The sequence below is a fragment of the Primulina eburnea genome, chromosome 4, assembly GCF_022965805.1.
Source record: "Primulina eburnea isolate SZY01 chromosome 4, ASM2296580v1, whole genome shotgun sequence".
In the NCBI taxonomy this organism is placed as follows: domain Eukaryota; kingdom Viridiplantae; phylum Streptophyta; class Magnoliopsida; order Lamiales; family Gesneriaceae; genus Primulina; species Primulina eburnea.
This window is the reverse complement of record NC_133104.1, coordinates 41,832,057-41,855,763: the sequence shown is the minus strand read 5'-3', so window position 1 is coordinate 41,855,763 and position 23,707 is coordinate 41,832,057. Positions and strand designations below refer to the sequence as shown.

Here is a 23,707-nt window from a genome sequence, read left to right as displayed (position 1 = left end):
TGATTTAAATTTTGTGCATAATGACTTAAATTGTGTATCAAACTTTTTATTTTCTATTAATGTCCATATTATTCTTTGATGTTTGTCAATGTCATTATTTTTTTTTACCATGAGCTTCAAAAAATGATGTGAAATAACTTTGACTTTTGACCGCAATAATTCTTAAGAGTAAAATATTTGAAAAATCTTTGTTGGAATTAAGATAAGGCAATACATCAATTCAGCCTATGGTTGAACAAAATATCGATTTCAACCCAAATAACTTATCGAACTGAATTAATAATTAAGGAGTTTTATTCTAAAAAAAATCGAAGAACACAACTTCAATAGTGTTTTAGCTCCATGTTTTGAAAATATTAAATATTAAATATTTGTGTTCTATGCTTTCATGAAATCAATGTTTACATATTTTTAATTTAAATTTTTTAGTTAATTATTTAATTTATTAAATACACTATGGGACGGAGCCAGCCCCAGGTAATTTTGAATCCTGGCTCCGCCCCTGGTTGTATCTATCAGGTTTTACAACTATTTTCAAAGCCAAATAATACAGTAGCAACAGATGGTTCATAACGGGGTTTTTTTTAACTATTTTAAATTTTAAATTTTTTTTCAAAAATAATGTAAAAAAAAAAACATTTGCAAAATTACGGCAAACCGTGATTACAAAGCACGGACGCTGCACAGGTGGAGCAGCGTCCGTGCTTAGTAAGGACAGATTGAGTCCACGTTGGCTTATTAGCGACGGTTTTAACATTCCGTCGCTGTTAGCGACGGTTAACCTTCTGTCGCTAATAGCGACGGTTTACAAAACTGTCGCCGATTCAAATGTTGCGACCGTTGTTGTAAAACCGTCGCTATATTTGCCTAAGGGACTTACTCAACCCGGTACCGAACTACGATACCGTATACCGTACCGAAAATATCGGTATGTAATTTTTCCATACCGATACCGAAAATTCGGTATACCGAATGTGAAAAAATTTTATACCGGTACCATACCGACACCGAAAATTTTGTCGGTATACCGAAATATTTTCGGTATACCGAACTTAAATTTAAAAAATAATAATAATAAAAAATTATTTTCGATATTTCGGTATATATCGAAATACCGAAAAAAATATATTTCATACCGATACCGAAATTTTCGGTATACCGATTTTTTCGATAAGTTCGGTATTTTTTTCGGTACGATTTTTCGATATTTCGGTATTTTTTCGTAGCCCTAGCCGTGAATAATAAATGACGGCGTACGATTAATGTACCAGACATGATGTTTTTAAAAATATTTTACTATTAACAGCACACATAAACATGCACGCCATTGATTAAACTATGAACGGCGTGTCTTTATTGTGTGCTGCGAAAATTGCATATGTTATTAACAACACACATAAATGCATGCTGTAAATATTACTATCCGCAGCGTCCTTTTAATGCACGCCGCGGATAGTACTATGCGCAGCGTGCTTTTATGCACGACGTTATTTCTGTCAAGTGCAACAATTTAAAAGCACGGTTAATATTGTTGCATTAAAAGCACGCTGCGGATAGTAGTATCTGCAGCTTTCATTTATGTGTGCTGTTAATAACATATGCAATTTTCGCAATGCACAATAAAGACACGCCTTTAATAGTACTAATAACAGCGTGCATGTTTATGTGTGCTGTTAATAGTAAAATATTTTTAAAAACATCATGTCTGGACATTAACGACGTACATTAATCGCACGCCGTCAATGTTATTATGCACGGCAATGGCGAAGGAGTTGTTATATAGCGACGGTATCAACAAAGTTGTCTCAACCTTTGAATCGGCGACGGTTTATAAACCGTCGCAAGTAGCGACGGTTTCTAACCGTCGCAAAGAGCGACGGATATAAAAATCGCCGCTAATAAGCTAACGTGGACTTTTTCCGTGCTTACAAAGCACGGACGCTGCTCCACGTGTGCAGCGTCCGTGCTTTGTAAGCACGGTTTGCCGTATTTTTGCAAAACTTTTTTTTTTGCATTATTTTTGAAAAAAAATTAAAATTTAAATTAGTTTTAAAAAAAACCCTTCATAACGTAGATCTTTTCAACAGTACTAAGCACAATCATATATTGTTTCCTACTTTGTTGTGTATACAAATAATTTTAGTTTTGAAATAATATATGAGAGAAGACAATAAGTCATGGTTCTTTTATTCAAACATAAAACATATTATTACATAATAACCTCATATAATAACCTCGTGTAAAGGAGTACAAACTTTAAATAATTCAATTTTATGTTGTTTCAAAATACCCAAATTCAAATTCTTAATATAAATAATAATTTACTTTTATGTTGTTTCAACATATCAAAAATTCAAATGAATTGTTCGTTTATAGATTGTAAAAAGTTTTAAACTTTTTGCATTAATTTTATCAATGAATAATTCTTTTAAAAAATCGATCTAATCAAAACACGAAATTTTTTTATTTTTTTCTGGAACTTAATTTTTTTTAGTTCAACTTTGCAAAATGTATAATGATTAACATGGTTTTTCAAATAAAAATCAAGATGGCGAGACAACACATTAAAAATCATACATATTTATCTATTAAATGTTCGATTTAAGGCTTTAAGCAAAGCTAGATGCATTTCCTATCAAAAAATAAGCCATTTTCTGTCTCTGATTGCCTAAATGTATTAGATGATGCATGACTTAATGTGAATTAAAGATCATGCAGAGCTAAATATATAAGTAAAAAGGCAGAAACTTGTGTAAGACGGTCTTACAGGTAGTATTTGTGAGACGAATCTCTTATTTGGCTCATCCATGAAAAAATATTATTTTTTATGCTAAGAATATTAATTTTTATTACAAATATCGGTAGGACTAACCCGTCTCACAATTTAGATTCGTGAGACGTTCTAACATGAGACCCACTCAAATAGAAAAACAAAAAACCAAAGTCGAAATGTAATGAAATGACATAATCGATACATACATTTAAATGTATTTTATATTTCGAAAGTCATTTTAAATTTTAATGTGAATATATTAATATTGATAAATTTTTATTTTATAGCATATTATTATTTTTTATAACATATTATTTTAGGCGGGAAACTACTAATTTAGCAAAAATCATATATATATATAGTTTTTTAATAAATATAATTATTTTTGTATTGTTTTTTTTTAAATAATAATATTGATAAAAATATTAACAATAAATAATATGAAATAGATTAATGGCAACAATGTTGAAAAAAAATAAAATTAACTAAATTAATGAAAATAGGAACAATATAATAATATTTATAATAATAATAATATTTATAATAAGAATAATAATAATAGGAAGTAGCGACTGAAATAAAAAATAAGTCCCGGCTCCTGTAATTCAATTTTTATTCTCTGAAAAAACAATATTTTGATTGATTTGTTATATTAGTGAATTAAATCACCCGAAAAGCCGGTAAAAAGACGTCGCCGTAGGATAGTGATCGGTGGGCTGAGCTAGCAATGGCGGTATCGGAGTTTCTTCTTCTACCCGTAGTCCTGTTTCTCTCTGTCTATCTCGCCCAATCGAATGCTCTTATTGGTTGTCAAATGTCGTCTTGTTGTTCCGATCGCGTCGCGTATGAGCTGGGAGAGGCCAAGCTCAGAATCTCTCGACTTGGTATTCTGTTTGCTTCAATAGCGTGAAAATCCCTATTTTGTCAATTCATGGTTGAAATGATTGGCCTACTTGCTGATTTCCTTCAGTTGTGACCGCAGAATCCATCCTGGAGGAAAGAATCCGAGATGTAAATGCGAAAAACAAGTATGTCAGTGAACGCCAGAGGAAAATTGAAGAGTTGGAGGTAGAGATCGATCGACTCAGAGCGGTAATGTCGAGTTTTCTGGTCGATTCATCAAGTGAAAATCAAAAGCTCGATGTTCTTGATGAAGAGGTAAACTGCTGTTAAAATTGTTTGAAACTTTGAGCTACACATTTAGGATTTAGTTAGTCCAGCTTGAGTAGCCAATCCTATCATTTTTCAAAAATCGACTTGAAATTACAAAGTACGTTTTTAATCTTGGAGCGGTGACAAATCACCCCTTACAGATTGTTACTGATAATATATAGATACTGGAACTGTACGCACAACTTCTTTGGGCAGCCTCCCGGAAGAATAACTTTGAGATTCATGAGTTGGAGTACAAGGCAGCTGATGCCGAAAGAAGATTACGAGAAATTGTCGATCAAGTCGAAGGGGTAACTAACTAATTTTATTCAAAATTTCATTTCACCGCTAGCTTTCATGTAACCAAAATCTCAGATTGTTAGTTCCTGAACCATGATTGTTTCACTGGGACTGTGAATGCTGCAATTTGCTTTCTAGAAGAAACTTTAATACTTTCTATTATCATGTAATTCACTTTGATAAACTTTTCTTTTCACGACATAAAATTTCCTGATTGACTTCTCTATCGTGAAATGAGTGATCGCCAGTTGAAAAAAAAAGAGATACAAGGATAACATAAATTTATTGTGAACAAAAAAGGTTTTTTGACTCCATTAGAGGATCCACTTGTTGGAACAAGTATCCCCTTTTAGTAGCAAAATGCCCCGCTGTATTTGTCTTATATTCTCCGTTGTCATTTTTGGCATGTAGCTGGCCGAAGTTGTATCTGAACAGTGGATTCAAATTCAGCGACTTGAGCAGGCTGTTCACATGGCAGAGGTATTTTTAAGCTCCCTTTCTGGCGGGGTACATTTGCAAAATACTAAATGAAAACCTTGATTGGATTAAGCTTCGGATGAATTTGAATTTTTTTTCAGATTAGAACATGGAAGCTTAAAAGGGAATCTGGCTGGATGACATGTCAGATGGTAAAGGTACAGTGCCCATTTAACATTTGATCTGTATAGGTTGATCCATTTCTTTCCGTTTTATGCGGTACTTTAGAAATTAAATTCACAAACAGCTGCTTCATAGCTTGTACAATCATAATATTTTTTATTTCCTACGGATTTCTTCAGAAATAAAAAATGGTGACCAAGTTACTTTTTGTTCCGTAGTCCTCTAAAATCCTGCTAGGCAAATGGTTTAACAAGTTAGAGGGGATTCTGAATCCTTATGCTCCAGCAGCAGGGTCTATGTTAGTTTTCTTCAAGTCTCAAGCTTTGCAACTATTCTCTGCCACGAAGAGCTATCATCACCAGGTTAGATGTATTATTCGACTTCCCCCTCTGTCGCATGTTGAGTTATAAAAGCCTTTCTGACACAAAGCTGTATGGTGTCTGCTTTCAACACCCTTGCTTCAATTTTATTTTTTTATTTGGGTTTTCCTTCTGTGTCCTGAGGCGGCGGTGATCCAGTTTCATCTCTGAAGAATATATGATTCTGTGTTGATAGATTATGGATAAATTGACTACAATCTTGAGAAAATAACAGGACTACACATACACTTCGTACTTGGGCTACAATGTACATAATAGACCAAAAACTGCAAAACAAATCCAAAACTAAATTATTGAAACAAAGAAGTAATGAGGTTGATTGTTTTTTGAGGTTGATTGTTTTTTGAAATTGTGCTTGATCTCCAAGTTTCCTACTGAATTTTGAAATATTGTTTGGTTTGCCGTTTGCAACTCTTTTTATCACCAGTTCTAACAGAAAAGAATGCATGTATATGCCATTAGTTAAAAAACCAAACCTTATGCCTTTTAACTGGTTAAGCTATGTCATTTTCATTTTCATTTATATATGTCTGTGTGTGTTTGAGCTTTGTATAAATTTATTAGATTTTATACAATTTTTATGCTATTAAAGACCAAGATCTATGTGAATATGCAGTTTACTCAATTGTTATCTCATCATGTTAAGATTATTTGAATTTCTCTAATACAGTGTGTTATTGGCTTAAAATAAAGAAAGTATTAGGCAACAATAGAAAAATAATTCGTTGTAAATCAAAAGGAAAGCACAATTGTCATTTTGATTTTGTTTGGGAAATACATAAATTGAAACGAACAATTTCGATTGTTACAACACCAACATCATCCCTACCAAACTTATGCTCATTCATAGTTTGTAGGATAATATTGCAAATATAGATTAATACTGTTTCAATAGAATTGAAAACCCACGACGTGTATTGGATTGAAAGAATTTATGTAGAAAAGTGATGAGTCACAGGCGTTTCCAAAATGAAAGAGTAAGGATAAAGAGACCTGGATGATGGATCCACGAATTTCCAGTATGGTTGTGAGTACATGAATATATAACTGTTCTAACAAAAAGGTCAATTGTAAATAATTACATGAATGTGATGTATTGGCTGATTTAATAATTCAATAATAGCTCAACCGAGGAGATTGTTTTCTTTCACTTTTTGCTTTTTTTTCCCATTGTTGGATGGATAAGTTCTACATTTTAATTGAGTAATCAAATGGGACCAGACTTCAAGGCTGTTCTTTTTGCTGAAAACCTTCTAAAGATCTTGTTTAAGGGATGCAGATGAAGATGCTAGTCACTTAGGACTTGGGACAAAATCGTGTTTATGTCCCCCCAATGCTCCCTGCTTGGCCCACCAGATAATGGAGACGCAATCTGATCTGTCTGTTTTCCTTAAATATGTTTAAAACTTCACTTGGGCTTCATAATTATCAACCTACTCGGTTTGGTGATTCGTAATGCTAGCACTGTTGTGTCGATGTTACATTATTTTCAAGAAACAAAACTTGCAGAGAACTGAAAGGTGAATATCGATTGGTTGTTTTCTGCCGAGCTCATTTTTCTTACTGCGATGGGTTAAAATGAATTTGAATTCACCCAATGACATCAGTTCTGTTACATTATAATATTATTGTCAACCCCCATTTATAATAAATGTTGGAACCATTATTTTCTTTTGTAATATCGGTACAGAAGTCATGGGTTTGAAAACCCGCAGACACGACGACCCTCTTCTGATTTGACCAAGGTTAAAGTTGAATTCTGTTATTTGTCATGAGTTTTTGTTTTTTAACAGTTTTTGTGAACATTTCAATTAAATTAGTTCTGCCTTTAGTACTTAACAAAATTTGGAACCAAAATAATATTTGAATTAAATCCTTGAAGCATTACTGTAGTGAGAAATTTCCAGTTCATTGTAGTCCTTTTTGCCTGGACCTCGGTAAAACCAGCATTTAATTATAATACTATCATAAATTTGATGCTGTTTTGTTTTACAGCTGCAAGGTCACGTCAAGCAGGCAATGGAAAGCAATGAAGTTACTGCTGTTCTCGCTCATGAGGAGCTTATCTTTATTGTGGTTTGTTCTATTCCTTGTCTTTCACTGTCAGTTTTCTTCCCGGGCTCACACACCCTTAACGTTTTTTTCTTCCTCTTGCTCTAATTCTTAGCTAACTGTGACCCTTCAGGCATCAGTCCTTGTTGCTTTTCCAATAATGAGTGCCTGCATGTTACTCCTATCACATTTTAGTTAGCTGGACGTCATTAGCCTAATCCATCGTGAGGTGGAGATGGTTCCCATCCAAACCTCTTACGAGGATTAATCAAAGCTCTTTTGGTGGTTACCTGTAATGAACATGGTAGCGGTTCGGCTCCTCTTTGCTATAATGGTCTGAGCTCTCAAGGGACTCGTTTTAATTTCGGGACGTCAATGTCAATTGCGGTTCAAGTGGGCTTATCTTGAATTTGATTTCAGATTTTGTATATAATTTTTTACAAAAATAAATTTTGATATCCTATAGCACAGCAGGTTCTCTCATTCATCGATTCCATTTATTGGTCAGCTGCTGCTTCCCCAAGCTACTATGTGAATGGCTTTTTTTTTTATCTTTTATTTCCATCTTCATTTGGTTTTTAGTACATTTTTTTTCTTGATGCATGTCATTTATTGAGGCCAAAGAATTTTTCGATGCCACATTTCCATGTCTTGGCCCACCTCTAAACTAACCCAACAAATATACTGCCTCCTTGATTGGAAATCAAATACAGTAATCTATCCCCCGGAAATTATATGGTCGATGTTGTTTCCTAGTGATTTTGTACATTTTATCTCGTTTATTGGTTGGACGCTTGTTGTGTACGGTTAATATTCATCCTTCTTTCTTTGCCACTCCCTAAAATCTCTTGTTTCCATTCAATAAGTTCCTCGTGCTTAACTATTGCAATTTGGGTTACTCAAGTACACGAGACTGGAAACTAAAATATTATGTAAAAATATATATGATTAGAGCAATGGTTTTTATCCTTGTTGATGTTAGAACATTGCTTCGAATGTCAGATTTCGAGTGGAGACGTTTCAAAGATCGGAATCGCCACTCTAACCGATTCAAATTTTCTCTTTTAATCGGTACTTGATATAAAAATTCACTTACATAAAAGATATGAAATCTGGAAAGATATATGAAAATAATGAAACACATTAACATAAATCACTATTCTTAGTAGACGACAGATGATTAAGCGTAATAGAACATCGGGAGTTCATGTCCCAGAAAGACTTGACGAATTAAATTTTACAAATTTGAATTTTTTTTCCCTTTAGAAAAAGATGACTGGTCCCCTTTTCACATGTTTCTTGATCGTAGATCATATATACGTACATGCAACTTGATGAAGTGCTCCCACGCTTTAAAACTAGAGTTAAGTGTGCCAATAACATTTCAACCACCACTCGCCCCTTACAATCATATACTATATATATATATATAGTTTTGATATACTGCACACCTACCGTGCACACCTATGTGTGCACCGATGAGTTGTTAGTTTTGATATACTGCACACCTACCGTGCACACCTATGTGAGCAACGATGAGTTGTCACTCACTCATTGGATCAATGCAAATTTTTCTATATTTCATCATATCAAATGGATGAGTGACACATCATCGGTGCTCACATAAGAGTCCACGATAGATATACAGCATATCAAAAACTCCTACTAAGTTATTATTTTTTTTCCTATAAAAATGACCGTGGATTAAATTAACTCGAACCAATTCAAAGAGAAAAAGGAAAACACGAGAAATATTATTAATTGAAAGATTCGAGAAAGGCTAAGTGGACCTCTGATGTCTTGTTGTTACAGTGATGGGAGTGTATAGAGTGGGGGCGAGTCATGTGATTTAGTTGGAAAAAAGAACAAGAAATGCACATGCCCGTATTCAATGGTGTCAAGACAAATATTAAACGATGTGAATTGACTCCGACTAAATCCAGCCTTATTACAAAAAACTATTCACTCTCTTTAAACATGTTCCATTTAGGACAAAACTTCGTATGATTTTCGTCACAGTTATACAAATTTAGTAGATTTTATCGTGGTAGTTGAGAGGGTTATTTAGTAAATTTCTTTTTCCACGTGAAACAAATAATTCTATTACAAAAAATAACTAATCATATATTTCGATCGATAATAGTCTTTATATATAATATTCTAGGAAACTCAAATGTCGGTGGAAAAGTTTATATGGACTATTTGAAAGTTTCAAGTTTGGAATGGAAGATTCATGAGTGGGTCTCACGTCGTCTCATGAATTTTAATCTGTGAGACGAGTCAAATTTTCAATAAAAAGTAATAATTTTTCATGGATGACTCAAATAAAAGATCTATCTCACAAATACGACCCGTGAGACTGTCTCAAACAAGTTTTTACAAAGATTCATTTAGAAGCCACTTTAGTTTCTGAATAGTTAACTAAGGGGGGTCGGATACTATTTGAATTCGAAATTTAATGAGCAATACAAAAATATTAAAGAGGGTATATAATATTCAACAATTTGAAAACCATGCTTTCTTCCGCCAATCACGTGAGAATTTTATGGAACCCAACAAAGGACAAAGGTAAAGGAGTTTGACAAAGGGAAAGATAATTGGAATCCCTAAGCTAACCAACCCATTGTCTTACTTCTTTGATTTGATGAACAAACCATTGCCCTTTTACTGATAATGGATCTCATAAAATACATAAAATCGTGTTATAAAATTAAATAAAATAGTTATTTTTTTTTAAATGTAAATGGCATACATTTAAACACAGCCAATCCTATTTTAATTTTTCAGATCATCTGTGATAAACCATTACTTTTTATGCTAAGAGTATTACTTTTTATTGTAAATATCGGTAGGGTTGATCCGTCTGATAGATAAAGATTCGTGAGACTGTCTCATAAGAGACATACTTTTCTTTTTATCCTTTCAGGGGAAAAAAATGCGTGTATGAATAAAATCAAGAAAAGTTACAAAGTTGGTCATGTATTTATCCTACTTTGCGATTTTATCATTTATATAGTCAGGTTTTTGTATTAGTAATTTTTCAAATCTAATATTGATGTGTTAGTACACAAGTCAGAAAATGATTAGAGTCGAAATAAAAAAATATATAACTGAAATATGACTGAAATTTGATAATAGAAAGTAATCTCAAAGCGACAAAATACATTGAATCAAAATAACATACAATGATGATGGCTCATTCTTCATATCCTTTAATCATGTTGTTTCCTTGTCAACTATCATCATTTTCAATCATAATTCATAACAAGATGGTAGAATTAATTTCGAAGAAACCCCATAACTTTGATATCTATTTTAATAAACCACATGCAATATTTTAATACAGATTATTGAGTTAGCCACTTTGCCTACCAATTTAATGGTTTTACTGCATTTCAATCCCCAAATGTTTACATAAAAGGATTAGACAAAACTTGTGTGAGATGGTCTCACGAGTAGTATTTGTGAGATAGCTCTCTTATTTGGGTCATCCAACTACTTTTTATTGTGAATATCGGTAAGGTTGACCCGTCTCACAGATAAAGATTCGTGAGAGCATCTCACAAAAAAACCTACTCAAACATTTAATATAATGGATAGTAAAAAAAAACATTAAATATGATGGATGAAAAAAAAAAAGCAGGATGGAAATAATAAATTGATGGTAGCTAAAACAGGTTCTTTAAACCAAATAAACTGAAAAACTGCCGTTTATTTTCTTGCGGTTTTATGTCCAATAATATAAATTAGTTTTTTAGTTTATTATTAATTAAAGTTAGAAAAATATTTTTTATTTTTTAATCAAAACATTTCGTTTATCAAGAAACACAATATATATATATATATATATATATATATATATATATATATATATATATATATATATATATATATATATATATATATATATATCATTTGGAATTTACTCAAGTTGTCTTTCTTGCTGGCGGACCCAAACCCCGCCACACCCCATGTAATTAATTATATTTGCTTTGAGAGAAAATAAAAGGCAAATAAAATATTAAAAAAGAAAGAAAGAACAAAGGAGATGGAGCTTCTTTTGCTTTTCCTAATAAAATAATAAATAAATAAAACTCAAAAAGATGTTAGTTATACTAAAAATATATGACATTTAACTTCATGGATTTATTTTATTTTTAAAAAAAGAAAAGAAAATCGGATTGCTATTTGAAGTAAACTTTATAGGCATGGTTTCGAATTAAAATATATAAAATCACACAATTTTCCAGAATCTTGACTTATCAAACACCATAGTAAAGATTTTTGTGAGACGGTATCACGGGTCAATTTTGTGAGATAGATATTTTATTTGAATCACCATTGAAAAATAATATTACTTGTTATTGGAAATATGGTTAGAATTGATATCTCTCTCAACAGACTTATTATTTATTTATATTTTTTTTTATGTACAACATTGGATATTAGAATAAAACAATACTTTTTTAGAGCCAACCAACCAACCAACCAAGAATCGCGGTGGTAATTTTAATTTTGATAAAGAAAAAAATTATATATTTAAAATTGGAAGGGGGGATGGTATTTGATAGGCATGCCATTGGCATAGAGCAAAAAAGGGTCCATGTATTGTACCAATTTAGAGGGCACATGTTTTTGTATGTCCCACCCAATCCACAATCCACGCATCATAATCCGGCCTTCTCCATTCTTCTTCTGATATATATTTTTAAATGGATTTAGCTTAATTGTTTTCCATTACCTCGTATTAGTGTACATGTCTGAACATTATTATTTTAAATTAAGAATTTTATTGAATTAGATATGTTTGATATCCGAGGATTTTAAAGATGTTTTAGCAATACTTAGATTGATTTTGTCCTCTGTGATTTGCGTAAGTAAGTAAGTGTGACTCCATTAACTGCACGTAACAACCCCAACCAGATTTAACAGTAACCGTACCAGTTGCAATATCAGATTTGCGTCCTTTCCCTAAATTAAACATTTTCAACTGCAACAAGGTTAAAAAAATGAAGAGAGAGAGGTGATAGTGCAAGTGAGACTCGTGAGTAATTCGTGATCGACTCGATCAAAATTTGACTTGAGTTTGATTTGATCGAGCTACTCAAATGTATAGATGAAGTATGTAATAAAAATATTAAAATAAGACGATTTTATTTTTCGAGCGGTTCGAGTTCGAGCCGCTTCGGGATGAGACAAGTAGGGCTAAACTCCGGTCTCATGTAATTATCTTTAACCTGATCTTCAACAGTACCCAGGTCTGGACCAAATAAGTTTCAAATTTTAAAAACAAATAAATCCGACACAGAGACACCTCTCTATAAAAACACAACTCAATGAGCTAATAACACAAAACATCCTGTTCTTCAATGGCTTCCTCAATGGCCATGAAACTTTCATTCATCCTCCTCCTTACGGCCCTCTTTTCCTCCATGAAAACACAAGCAAGAGACAGCCAATTCTTTAACAAAGTGTCCTCCACCACCACTGTTGTTCCAAACAAAGAGCAACCTCTGAACAACCACCAACAACAAGAACCCAATTTCCTGCCGGAAAATGACAACGGCTACGGCCTTTACGGCCAAGAATCTGACCGACTTCCTACTTCCGCCACCGAACCAACCACCACCACCAGTGCCACTACAACAGCCGAACCTACCACCACCTCCACAACTGCTGTCTCCAAAGAACCCCTCTATAAACACCTCCCAAAGAACTACAACCCCGTGGCCTATGTAACAGAGCCGGAAAACGTAGATGACAGCGATTCGACGTTCTCAGAGGATACTTACACCAAAAACCTCAACAACCGCGGAAACAACTACAATGATGCCCAAAACTACTACGACAACCAGGCGCAGCAGCAAGAATACCAGACAGGAGAACCGCAGTACAGAAGCTACACCGCAAACAACAGATACAAAAACAACAACTTCAACTATAACGGTGGAAGCAGTTTCAACAGCGGCCCACAAGGATTATCCGACACAAGGTTCAGCGGACGCGAGAATAACTTCTACAACTGGCGAGGAAGAAAGCAGCTTCCGGCCGCAGGGAATGAGCGACACGAGATCCTTGGAAAATGGTGAATATTTTTACGACGTAAGCAACGAGAAATTCAGCGAAAACCACCCGTACGAAAGCTTGAAGGGGTCTCGAACTAGGAACGAATACAATGACAGGAATTACTACGGAAACAGCTATCAGAACAAGTATGAATTCCCAAATGAGCAGAATTTACCTTGAAATTAATTTGAATGGATGAGGGTGAAATGATAATATATAGATAATTTACAGTCTCGCCATTAATGGGTTTCAAACGTATAGGTTTGATTCATATTGAAACTACAAATGTGTTTTTCAGTTTATTTTTCCTTGTTTTTCTTTTGATTCTCCAAAGTTGAAATGCGTGGATGAATTCTTGGAGTTTGAGGTTTTGATTTCTGTAATGGCTTGAAGACTTTAGTTGAATAAATTGTATATTAGTCGTTATAAATTTTATATTAAGGTCTATGGTTTTGAGTCAGTGTAGATTCAATTTCATATCTATATTTCTTTGCTGTAAAATCAATACAAACTTACTTTAAATCTGGTCAGGTTCAAAAGTCGGATACATAATTTACATAATAGAGAAGGTAAAAACTTGTATGAGACGATTTCACGGGTTGTATTTTATGAGACGGATCTCTTATTTGGGTTACACATGAAAAAATATTATTTTTTATTATGAATATCGATAAAACTGACCTGTCTTACAAATAAAGATACGTGAGATCGTCTCACAAGAAAACTGTCTGAAGAGAACAAATCAAAACCCCCTTACTTCGATGTCTTTCTAGTGCTAGTAGGAGCTATAACCCAAGGTCTGTCTCCGTGATAACAAAAAAAAAAAAAGGCACATAAATAATGATCTTGAAGAAAAAAATTATATAAAAATTTGATTTGGGGAAGTTATCCGTCTATTTGGCCAAATCCATCATCTTATGAAATGATGATTATTAATTATAGGGTGTGGAAATAATTTGTCCCGAGGGCATGGATGCCCATTTCGCAAGGGTTTTCAATTTTCATAAATGAAATCGCGATTCTATAAATAGAATCAAGAAATGCGAGGTACTCATTGTGTTTGGAGCAAAACACGTAAAAACGAGTGAGTGGTTTCTGCGGGTGGCTCGACATGACTTTCATTATAATTATTACAGTTCCATTCTCGTATGAGTAATTAATTGGCCGGCAGCTGCCCCCACCGCTTACTGCTTTATTCACCAAATTCTTGCCCTAAAGTTATACTGTTTGAAAAATCATTTTAATCTATATCCAATTATTTCTTGGATCAATAAACCGATTTTATTTTACAAAAATATGCAAATTTGAGACGAAGTTTTCGGTTCGAGACTCAATTGTCCAACTCCCTCCCCCAACTAAAAAAAATAGTTCCTTGTGTTTGGGTTCGTTTCTAAAAGCTTATGAAAAAGTTAAAAAATACAACGTGTGGTGTTTTTTCAAAGAGATTTGAGAATCTTGATGGGGTTAAGAAATTGAAAGTTGATGAGCAGAACTTGGACGGTACAGGGGAACCCCAGTGGTAAAAAGGTGCCACGGTTGTTCATGACAGTTTTTTTGAGAGTGATAGGCACCCTTCCTTCGTTTATTTTGCACCAACTAGAAAAATCACTCATTGTTTACAAGTAAACTAATGGAAAACCTTGGTTATCAAACGTGATTGTTTGAGCCGATTCGCGAGTTTTTTGAGACAATTCCTATCTTGAACTGTCTTGTGAGCCTTTAACATAATTAATTCTTCGTTCATTTTCCTCGGCGCAAAATGCATATAACACAACAAATTATTACATCGTCCGTACAGATAACTCTGTCAATCACAAACAAGACTACAGTCGGCTTTGCGGGACAAGATTTCAGAGTCGCTTATTTTAACTTACTATCTGTCATTTTATGAATCAAAATGAATTATTTTTGAATCCGAATCTAATCAAATCAACTACCGACAACTATAAACAATATCCGACCGACGACGTGTCCAGCCTCGATACTTCATCAGCCGCCTTCTTTTGCCGACACAAACACCAGGCTTCCCCTTGTAGTTGAATGATACAATCACCCTCCCCAAAACAGCAGTGTTAGAAGAAAATAAAGCTGCCCTCTTAAGATTCCATCGGCACAAAACAAGCTATTACCCATTTAAACAACAATAGGAATTGTGCTGCAGTATGGCCCATTTAATATACAGAAGCTATTATCTCACAATTTATGAGAAACGATTATCACATCTTCATATAGTAGAAGCAAACAACAAGCGAACAGAAGCATATTGAGTAGAGTACAGACACAACCACTAAACCTTAAGAATTTCATTCTTCCACATTTTGATTGTAGCCATTCGCGGTGGAGCTAAAAGACAATCTTTTATACACACCAGTACGTGAACCGAAAATTAGATTAGTCCCATCACATGCCAATTAACTTAAATGAAAAATAAAACCACCTAATCCCATAAACCTGTATACCAAAACCCCATAGTCACAATTAAATTGAACTCCAACACCATCCAGGCAAAATATATCCTTTTCAAGATTCTTCCACATTAACCAACTCGTATTCGACTAGGGACAGATTATTGTCCTCTTTGACCACAAAATTTGCTGGTTCAGTAACTTCGACGAGTCCCCACTTATCAACAGCCAGCCTCATGGACCCTTTGAACATGTCGATCTTTGAATTCCGAAGAATCACAGTATTACCTGGCTTCATCAGCTCAACTGCAAAGAAATTAAAGCTTTTCATCTAGAAATACAAGTACACAATATGCAGAGAGTTGTGGCCACATAAAACAGCCAAACAAAATTACAAATTCAAAGAGATAAAATAATATGAAATAAAAATGGATAATAAAAACCTTGAAAATGTTTTCAAACATATTTCTGAATGATCCGACATCAGGGAAAAAAATCTGAGCATGGAAAGCACCACGATCAAAAGGTGCAATCTGATAGGGAAGTAAGAAAGTCTAGCTAGATATATTCAATGCATGTAAGCTTTAAAGAGACGTACAGGGATGCCTCCACCAAACCAACATAAATTATTAATATTAATATATATAAAAAAACTAAAACGGTCTCCACCCATCTTCCTTCAGAGAAACAAGAACAATAAAACTACAGCTTTCAAAGCATGAGAGAGAGAGAGAGGGGGGGGGGGGGGGTGTTACATTAGCCCTTCTCAAGTTTTGGAACGCAAGTGTTACTCATATTGGGATCATAATGAAAAGGGAGTTCCCGTACAACAAATATAGACCTTGGGATCAGACATCATTGTGCATAGGACAGCTTAAAGTGGAAATTTGACCAAGAACTTAAATTACGCAAGCAAATGCAAACAAAAGGATTAAACAAACAGACCTCTAATTTCAGTAACAGTATTTGTAAATTAAATCATAAATTAATGCTTAATAGTCTGATCCAACATTTTTCAGCGAATTTTTAAAAATCCATTCACCTAGAACATAAGAGTCTGTAAACACCATGAGAAATGGGGGATTGGGTGGGGGGAGTTGTACCTTGCTCGTTACGAGCAGTGAATAGTATAGTCCCAGTTTCATCCCCGATAAGGCATTCAGCGATTTTGGTATTCTGGTTCTGCGGCCCACGGAAATTGGCGTTCCGGGGTTTCTTGTTGAGGACAGTAGTCGAGTTCACCACTTTGACAATGATTGTATGCCCGGTTGTCCCCGGCTTCAAGGAATCGACTTTGACAAACACCGGCTTCCTAAGTCCAGGCTTTTCTACAGCGGCGGCTCCACTTTGCTGCGATATTTTCGGAGGAGCCTTAGTCGCCATTAGCTGAGATTTCCCAAACGGAGGAGGAGAAATGAGATTTTGTTCTGGGGTTTTAGTACTCAGTAGTGTGAAATGGGAACCCTAATTGTTGACTTGGTGGTGGAATTTAAAACGACGCCGCCCGTTTAGGTTCGGTTTTTAGTTCTATCCTACTGTTTACCGGTTCATTTCAGGCCCAATAAGATAGACGAAACTAAGGCCCAATTGGACTGATCCACTGCACCATCATTATATCTCCATTGTAAGAAACTAAAACCAAACATATAAGATCGTTTTGTTACTTTCACGTTTTGCAGCGTTTCATGAATGTATATATAATGATGGTGCAATGGATTAGTCCAATTGTTTATATTAATGAGATGAATCGACCTGATTTATATATATAATAAAAAATAATATCTTTGACATACTAATGATAATTTTCATAAGTTTGATCGGATATGAAATATGTGATATGGTTTTAGAAAAGTTTTTATGATGTAAATGCATTACTTCTTTAATTTTAATCATTTATGTGTTTTATTGAAAATTTTTAAAAACAATAAAATACAAAGTATGGTAGAATTATATTTGTGAACGATAAATAAATTTAAAATACTTTCTACATAGAAATATGACAATGAGAGCCGGTCTGCCTAGTTATCCATTTGTAAATTATTTTTTATTAATATAAAAACAAAATATGAATTCAGTTAGTCATTAAAAACTAAATATGAATTCGATTTACCCGACCCGTTTTAGAGCAGATCAGCATGTCCGAACGAACCAACGTTTTTGCGGAGCTTCTCTCCATTTGTCGCACGTTCACAAGAATCACAACAGGGAATTTTTTTTCATTTGTCTGATTTTGGGAATCCATGTTCGTCGGACACATATTTAAAAACCATCAAGAAAAGTCCAATACTCAACCGTAAAGCCAAATCGAAATCGATTCATTATTCTAAACAAGAAATATATCCAATTTATTTTATCAGACAACCACCGGCGCCTTCTAAATTTGATTGAACCTCACTGTTTCGATCCGTCTATATTTTCTTTTCCCAAATTTATCGATTTCGCTGGTATCATAATCCATGGATTCTGATTTCTGGACCACTCGCCTGCCCGCTGCGAAAAGGCAGTTCAATCTGCAGCATCACCGCCATCTCTCGCATACCCATGGCTTCTCTCAATTTGGTTCGTTTCATTGTCTATAATTTGTTGTGTATGTGCTTCTCTCGATTGATCTGCAAGTTTTCTTTTGTTTTTTTTCTGGGTTTTGTAGATCGATTTGGCAGGGATGGTTTCGAGCTGGAAGAAGAAATCCGATCCGATTTCCCATGCCCCTATTGTTTCGAGGAGTTTGATATAGCGTCCCTTTGCCAACATCTTGAAGATGAACATCCTTGTGAATCCAAACCCGCGGTGAGATTCTCTTTGCATTTGCATACGTGTATGTATTTCAATTTATACTTTCGATTGCTTTGTGTTGCATAAAGTGTGTTATATTTGGTTCTGATCCCATTTTATAATGTTTTCTGTTTATAACTGGTTCTAGAATTGCTTAATCTGGTGGAAAGTTTGATTTTTTTTTTTTCGGCAAATAGTTAATTCGATTTTCTGTAAAATTATATTTTCTTTGTCCACATTATCATTTCTGATTTAGGGATTGTTTGGTGAATGAATTGAAAAGGACGTGTGTTAGTTTTGTGGGGGTGGTGAGAGGCACCACCTTTAAACTTCTTTTTTCAGATTTTTGAGATTTTTCTCAAGTTTTACTTCTAGTTTTTATCTTTTAACTATTCTTTTTTGCTCCATTTGAATGATATTAGAATTCAAGATTTTTAGTGTATTCTTCTTGACATGGATTGTACAGCTAAATTTGATAATTTAGACCAGTTAATTATTGAGCCCGTGTTCACTAGAACGAACTTGGAATTATGCAACTGACGCAGTGGCAGACCCCATTTGGTTCGAGGGTGATCTGTTCGAGGACGGCATAATACATTTCAGAAGATGAAACTTTTTCGTGCTCTGACCAATATTTGTTTGTTTATTGATATTGTAAGGTTTGTTATTGTATTTTGATCGTCGTGCGCCTTCGGTTAGATGTCATAGTTCTGCAATCCTATATTGCTGTAGTTGGATTGACTTGGTGGTGCAAAATCATCCCAATTTCCACATTTGATCATGCTCTTCCGTTCCATGAGAAAATTGAAACTTCTGTGTGCTTGAGTTGCCACCAACTCTCTTTAATGCCAATTCACTTAATAAAAATCCAGCTACATGTGCTTTGATAATTGGTGTCGTAAATATTATGAGTGACTTAACCTTGATTATTCCTTTCATGCAGATCTGCCCCGTTTGTTCGGCTAAAGTCATCCGAGACGTATTAAGTCACATAACTCTACAACATGGACACCTATTCAAGATATCCTTTGTGTGAAAAGAAGATTCCAGTATATTATTGCATGATTTTATTTTATCAACTCCAATTCAAACCATGTCAATGATTTCTTTAACTAACAGTCACTTTCAGAGACGGCGCAGATTGCGTAGAGTTCCCATTCCAAACAATCAAGCGCTGTCTCTGCTGGGTAAGGATCTTCGTGAAGCCCATCTTCAGGCGCTTCTTGGAAGCAGTACGTACCGATCCAACAATGCAGCTTCATCCAATGCTAATGCTGTTGCTGATCCTTTCCTGTCATCTCTTGTTTTGAACTTTACGGGTTCTGAAAGTGAGGAGATTTCAAAATCTGTGATGTCGAGTATTGAGGAAATCTCCTCAAAAAGTGATGCATCACTACCTATGTGGAAGTCGAGGTAAAGAGCCAATTTTTTCCCTTTGTGAAATTGAACATTTTAACTCTTTTAGTTTTCTTTGTGATGAGTCAACTGTCCTTGTTGAGTCGAAAATTGAATATGGGAGGCGAAATGAGAAACTACAAAGAATTACAATTAGGGAGGCAAAAACTCTGCTATTTGCACTAAAGAAAAAATATGTATATACAGAGGGTAATGTAGGAGACCGACTGTCCTGTGGATCGTCTCTGCCTCCGCAGTTGCTTGTATAGACTCAACCAAATTTTTGCATTTCCTGAGAACTGTTTGTAGCATAGTGATCGGGAATTGGTTCTTTGATCTGCAGAAATTATACATGCTTTCAGACATTGAATCACGTTGAGGGTGTAAACATGTAAAGGAACATTGTACAGGAACATGGTAATATTCATGTCAAATGGTTACGAAGACATGAGAGAAGTCACCCTGTACAATGGTGAAGTATATGGACTATAAGTTCTCTTGAGAGAATCGGGAACACTGGGAAAGGGGCTACCCGGCATATTCTGATGGGACAACACCTTGAAAAATGACTTCATGAGATTACAAAGTCCTTTCATTTGATAAGAGATATTTGATACCGATGTTAACATTTAACGAAGTTATTTACAACTTCTATCCTAACCCTTTTCCTTGCTTGCAGCAGTTTGGATTCATCATTGAGTCGCGAAGAACGTGAAGAAAGAACGCGACAGGCAGCAGGGAGAGCCGTCTTTCTCCAAGATTTACTTGTCTCTGCTCTGTCTTCTGATTAGCAAAAAGGGCAAAGTCTCACTCGAAACTATGTTTAGTTCTGGTTGGGGAACTAAGCCGGTTCCCTTGCCTCAATATTGGATTTGTTTGATGGTTGTTGTATAAGATTCTAATAACGAATAGTATAGTATTTAATCAGGTTGCTTTAACATTGTAGTCTTTGTACTCATAGAGTTTGTACATTGCCTCAGCAAACTTGAATTTACTCCTAAATTTTATACAGTAATTTCTTATGAACAGCAGATGCTATTTACCTTTCCCGGTTCCCACCCCATTTGTCTGTTTGATTCGGTTCAATTATTGAGAACGGATACAATCCAAGAACAGTACTGGGAAATATTTACATTTCAATCATAAACATCGGAAGCGGGGGTTGAGAAACAGGTCCAATAATAGAAATTGAATTCAACTTTAGAAAGCTACAGAGGAAAACTTTTATTTAGGTTCCTTATTTTTTAAAAAGAAAAGAAAGAAAAAAAGGATTTCTGGGCATATGAATCCTCTTACACTTCTATTTACTGCAAAAGTTTTTAAAAATCGCAAGAATATTAAAGTTGTATTTGCAACCACTTCTGCAAATTGCTTTTAAGAAAGTAATTAATTTGTAATTTATGAAAAAAAATGTAAGTAATGTTCGAAAACAAAAGATAAATGTTGAAAATTAGAAGAAATGATGTTTGATAAATAAGTGATTCTAACGTTGTTTAACGAGAATTACTTTCCTAGAACCAAAAACAACATTTCACCATCTTCTAGATTGCAATTAAATCAAACAGATATTAATGAAAAATTTGGTATAAAAAACTCACAAAACTGATTTTTTAAAACAAATGGCCAATAATCATTTTTCCAGTGATCGCAAACAATTCCTAAATAATTTTGGATTTTGAATTTATGTTTTCTAAAAACCATACATAGATTGTAGAACTATGATATTCAAGATTTTACACAGGATTATGCTGATATTTTAACAAATGTGAGGCGGGGGATTTCGATTCTTATGTTAAAAGAAAAAACTATAGGGTGTGTTTGGTTGAGTGGATTAGATAAGGATAGATTAATAGTCAAATATATATCGTTAAAATTTTAAGATGTTTTAATAATAATTTTGACCCGGTTTAAGATTCAATTTTATTAATCAATTAGTTATCCATAAAATTGGATCTTAAACCGGGTCAAAATGATTATTAAAACAACTTAAAATTTTAACGATAAATATTGGACTATTAATCTATCCTTATTTAATCCACTCAACCAAACACACCCCTAGGAGTACAGGAAATCTAAATATTGTTTTTGGTTGTGGTTCCAAATTGTAATATCATCGTTATTTTTACTTATAGTAGCGGAAGCGTATATAATTTTTTATTTTATAAAAGATAACAAAAATATAAATTCAATATAACAGTCACGATCTTGTTAAACCAACAATTTTATTCTCAATTTTCATCATATTCGGAGTCCTGAAATCATATATCTGGAATTTACAATAAATAGAAAGAAAATAGAAACTAAGTCTTTAGAGGCTTGGTGAGAGAATAAATTGAGCTTATATATAGTTAACAAATCAAATGTTAATATATGAGTGAAATAATTCAATATGAAATGACATATATCAGTAACGACGTATGATTATGAAAATATCATGTCAAGTGACATGCAGTGACTATTCATGACTTTGAAATAAATATTGTAAGCTAAAGAGATGACTACACCAACATTTTGTGTAACACTTTTCCTCATGTATTTAAATAAGATCTGTACAATCGATCATTTACGAGCCAAAGTGAACTCATATTTTTGGACCGAAGCCACGTGTTCAAATAAACTATACACCAGATTTTAAACATGTTGGTCATTAGATTGGTTTTCTGGGACGAAGACTGCATTGTGCAGTTGACTAGCAGTCCGTCAAATAGATTGTTGTCGAGGCTCAAGTCATTCATTCATTCATCAAAGTCACCCAAACAATAATAGCGATCGTAACCAATCAAGAACAAACAATTCTTGAAATTCAAATATGCAATACAACATAATCAATAAATTGTGACATGCACAATATGATATGATATATGAACAAATTAGTAGCTTGTAAATTTTATTGTAAATTCCAGGTCAAATATCAAACTCTATTTATTGAGAAAACCGATAAAAAATATCAAGGTAGAGATCAAAATGTCAAACTCTATTTATTGAAATTTTTATAATGAAGATAATAAATTTTATGTAATTAATGTGTTTTTACTATTTTATTTAAAATGTGAACTAAATATCTCAAAATTTTGGCTATCAAAATATTTTCAAGTGGCAACCACGAGATAAAATGAGGCCAACAAAATAAAATAATCGACTCGGAGAATTGCACCGCCTGATAAAGCACGGCCTAACAATGCCAACTGGGCGGCTGGTGGCGGTCGGTAGCAGGACAGCATTGTTACATCAGCATCTTAATGGCGAGAAAACATTGGGCATTATATTATATTAAATTAAGTGAAAAATAAAATAACATATTTTTTTTTAAGACAATCTCAAGTATTTTTTTATGAAATAAATTAATCTTTTTTATTTTTAATTTATAAATAATATTTTTTTATAAATAACCTAAATAAAATATCAATTTTATAAAACTGATATGTGATATGGTCGCACAATTTTTTTATAAAATTTAAAAAACTACAAAATGACGGACGTACGGTGCTTAAATTTATCTTAAATATTTTTATAATATAGTAAAATTTATAAGATAAGTTCTTACATATTATTTTAAGATTAATCTCTTAAAAATAATTTAATAAAGTTAATTATTGGAGAGAGATAAATCACAATAGAAGCGAAACAAATCAAGTTGGTGCGTCACACAAGAAGGTTTCGTCAGAGGATAATTTAGAAGGTTTCTTGTGCAATAGTTTTATAAATATAATTTTTTTTAATGAGATTTTATTTGATTTATATTTATAATAAAAAACAATATATTTATTATAAAAATTAATTTTTTTATTCAAATCAAAGTGTATTAAATATCA

The 23,707-nt window shown here is 33.6% G+C and overlaps 3 protein-coding genes and 1 pseudogene across 11 annotated transcripts; 3 read left to right on the top strand and 1 right to left on the bottom strand.

Moving 5' to 3' along the window:
- The first annotated feature begins 3,390 nt into the window (after positions 1-3,390).
- LOC140829094 (uncharacterized) lies at positions 3,391-7,722 on the top strand. Of its 8 annotated transcripts, none has more exons than XM_073192079.1 (8): positions 3,391-3,657; positions 3,744-3,916; positions 4,108-4,236; positions 4,637-4,705; positions 4,804-4,860; positions 5,044-5,187; positions 7,201-7,281; positions 7,391-7,722. In XM_073192079.1, exons 1-8 carry the CDS (start codon positions 3,501-3,503, stop codon positions 7,454-7,456), a joined length of 876 nt encoding a protein of 291 aa, XP_073048180.1. In that variant the 5' UTR covers positions 3,391-3,500; the 3' UTR covers positions 7,457-7,722. The 8 variants fall into 8 exon arrangements, with proteins under 8 accessions (XP_073048180.1, XP_073048179.1, XP_073048177.1 ...); XM_073192078.1 differs by having other exon boundaries at positions 3,744-3,932; positions 4,124-4,236; XM_073192076.1 differs by having other exon boundaries at positions 3,392-3,657; positions 3,744-3,931.
- Positions 7,723-12,587: 4,865 nt separating this feature from the next.
- Positions 12,588-13,788, top strand: LOC140829093 (uncharacterized; annotated as a pseudogene).
- Positions 13,789-15,611: 1,823 nt separating this feature from the next.
- LOC140829092 (uncharacterized protein At4g28440-like) lies at positions 15,612-17,206 on the bottom strand. The gene is made up of 2 exons (XM_073192074.1): positions 16,832-17,206; positions 15,612-16,034 (listed from the first exon to the last, which is right to left on the bottom strand). The coding sequence occupies exons 1-2, from the start codon at positions 17,109-17,111 to the stop codon at positions 15,844-15,846; spliced, it is 471 nt and encodes a 156-aa protein (XP_073048175.1). The 5' UTR covers positions 17,112-17,206; the 3' UTR covers positions 15,612-15,843.
- A 627-nt stretch (positions 17,207-17,833) lies between these two features.
- Positions 17,834-20,923, top strand: LOC140829091 (protein DEHYDRATION-INDUCED 19-like). 2 transcript variants are annotated; one of them, XM_073192073.1, is made up of 5 exons: positions 17,834-18,287; positions 18,376-18,515; positions 19,444-19,521; positions 19,624-19,913; positions 20,578-20,923. In XM_073192073.1, the coding sequence occupies exons 1-5, from the start codon at positions 18,185-18,187 to the stop codon at positions 20,684-20,686; spliced, it is 720 nt and encodes a 239-aa protein (XP_073048174.1). In that variant the 5' UTR covers positions 17,834-18,184; the 3' UTR covers positions 20,687-20,923. The 2 variants fall into 2 exon arrangements, with proteins under 2 accessions (XP_073048174.1, XP_073048173.1); XM_073192072.1 differs by having other exon boundaries at positions 17,835-18,287; positions 20,575-20,923.
- Positions 20,924-23,707: the final 2,784 nt, after the last annotated feature.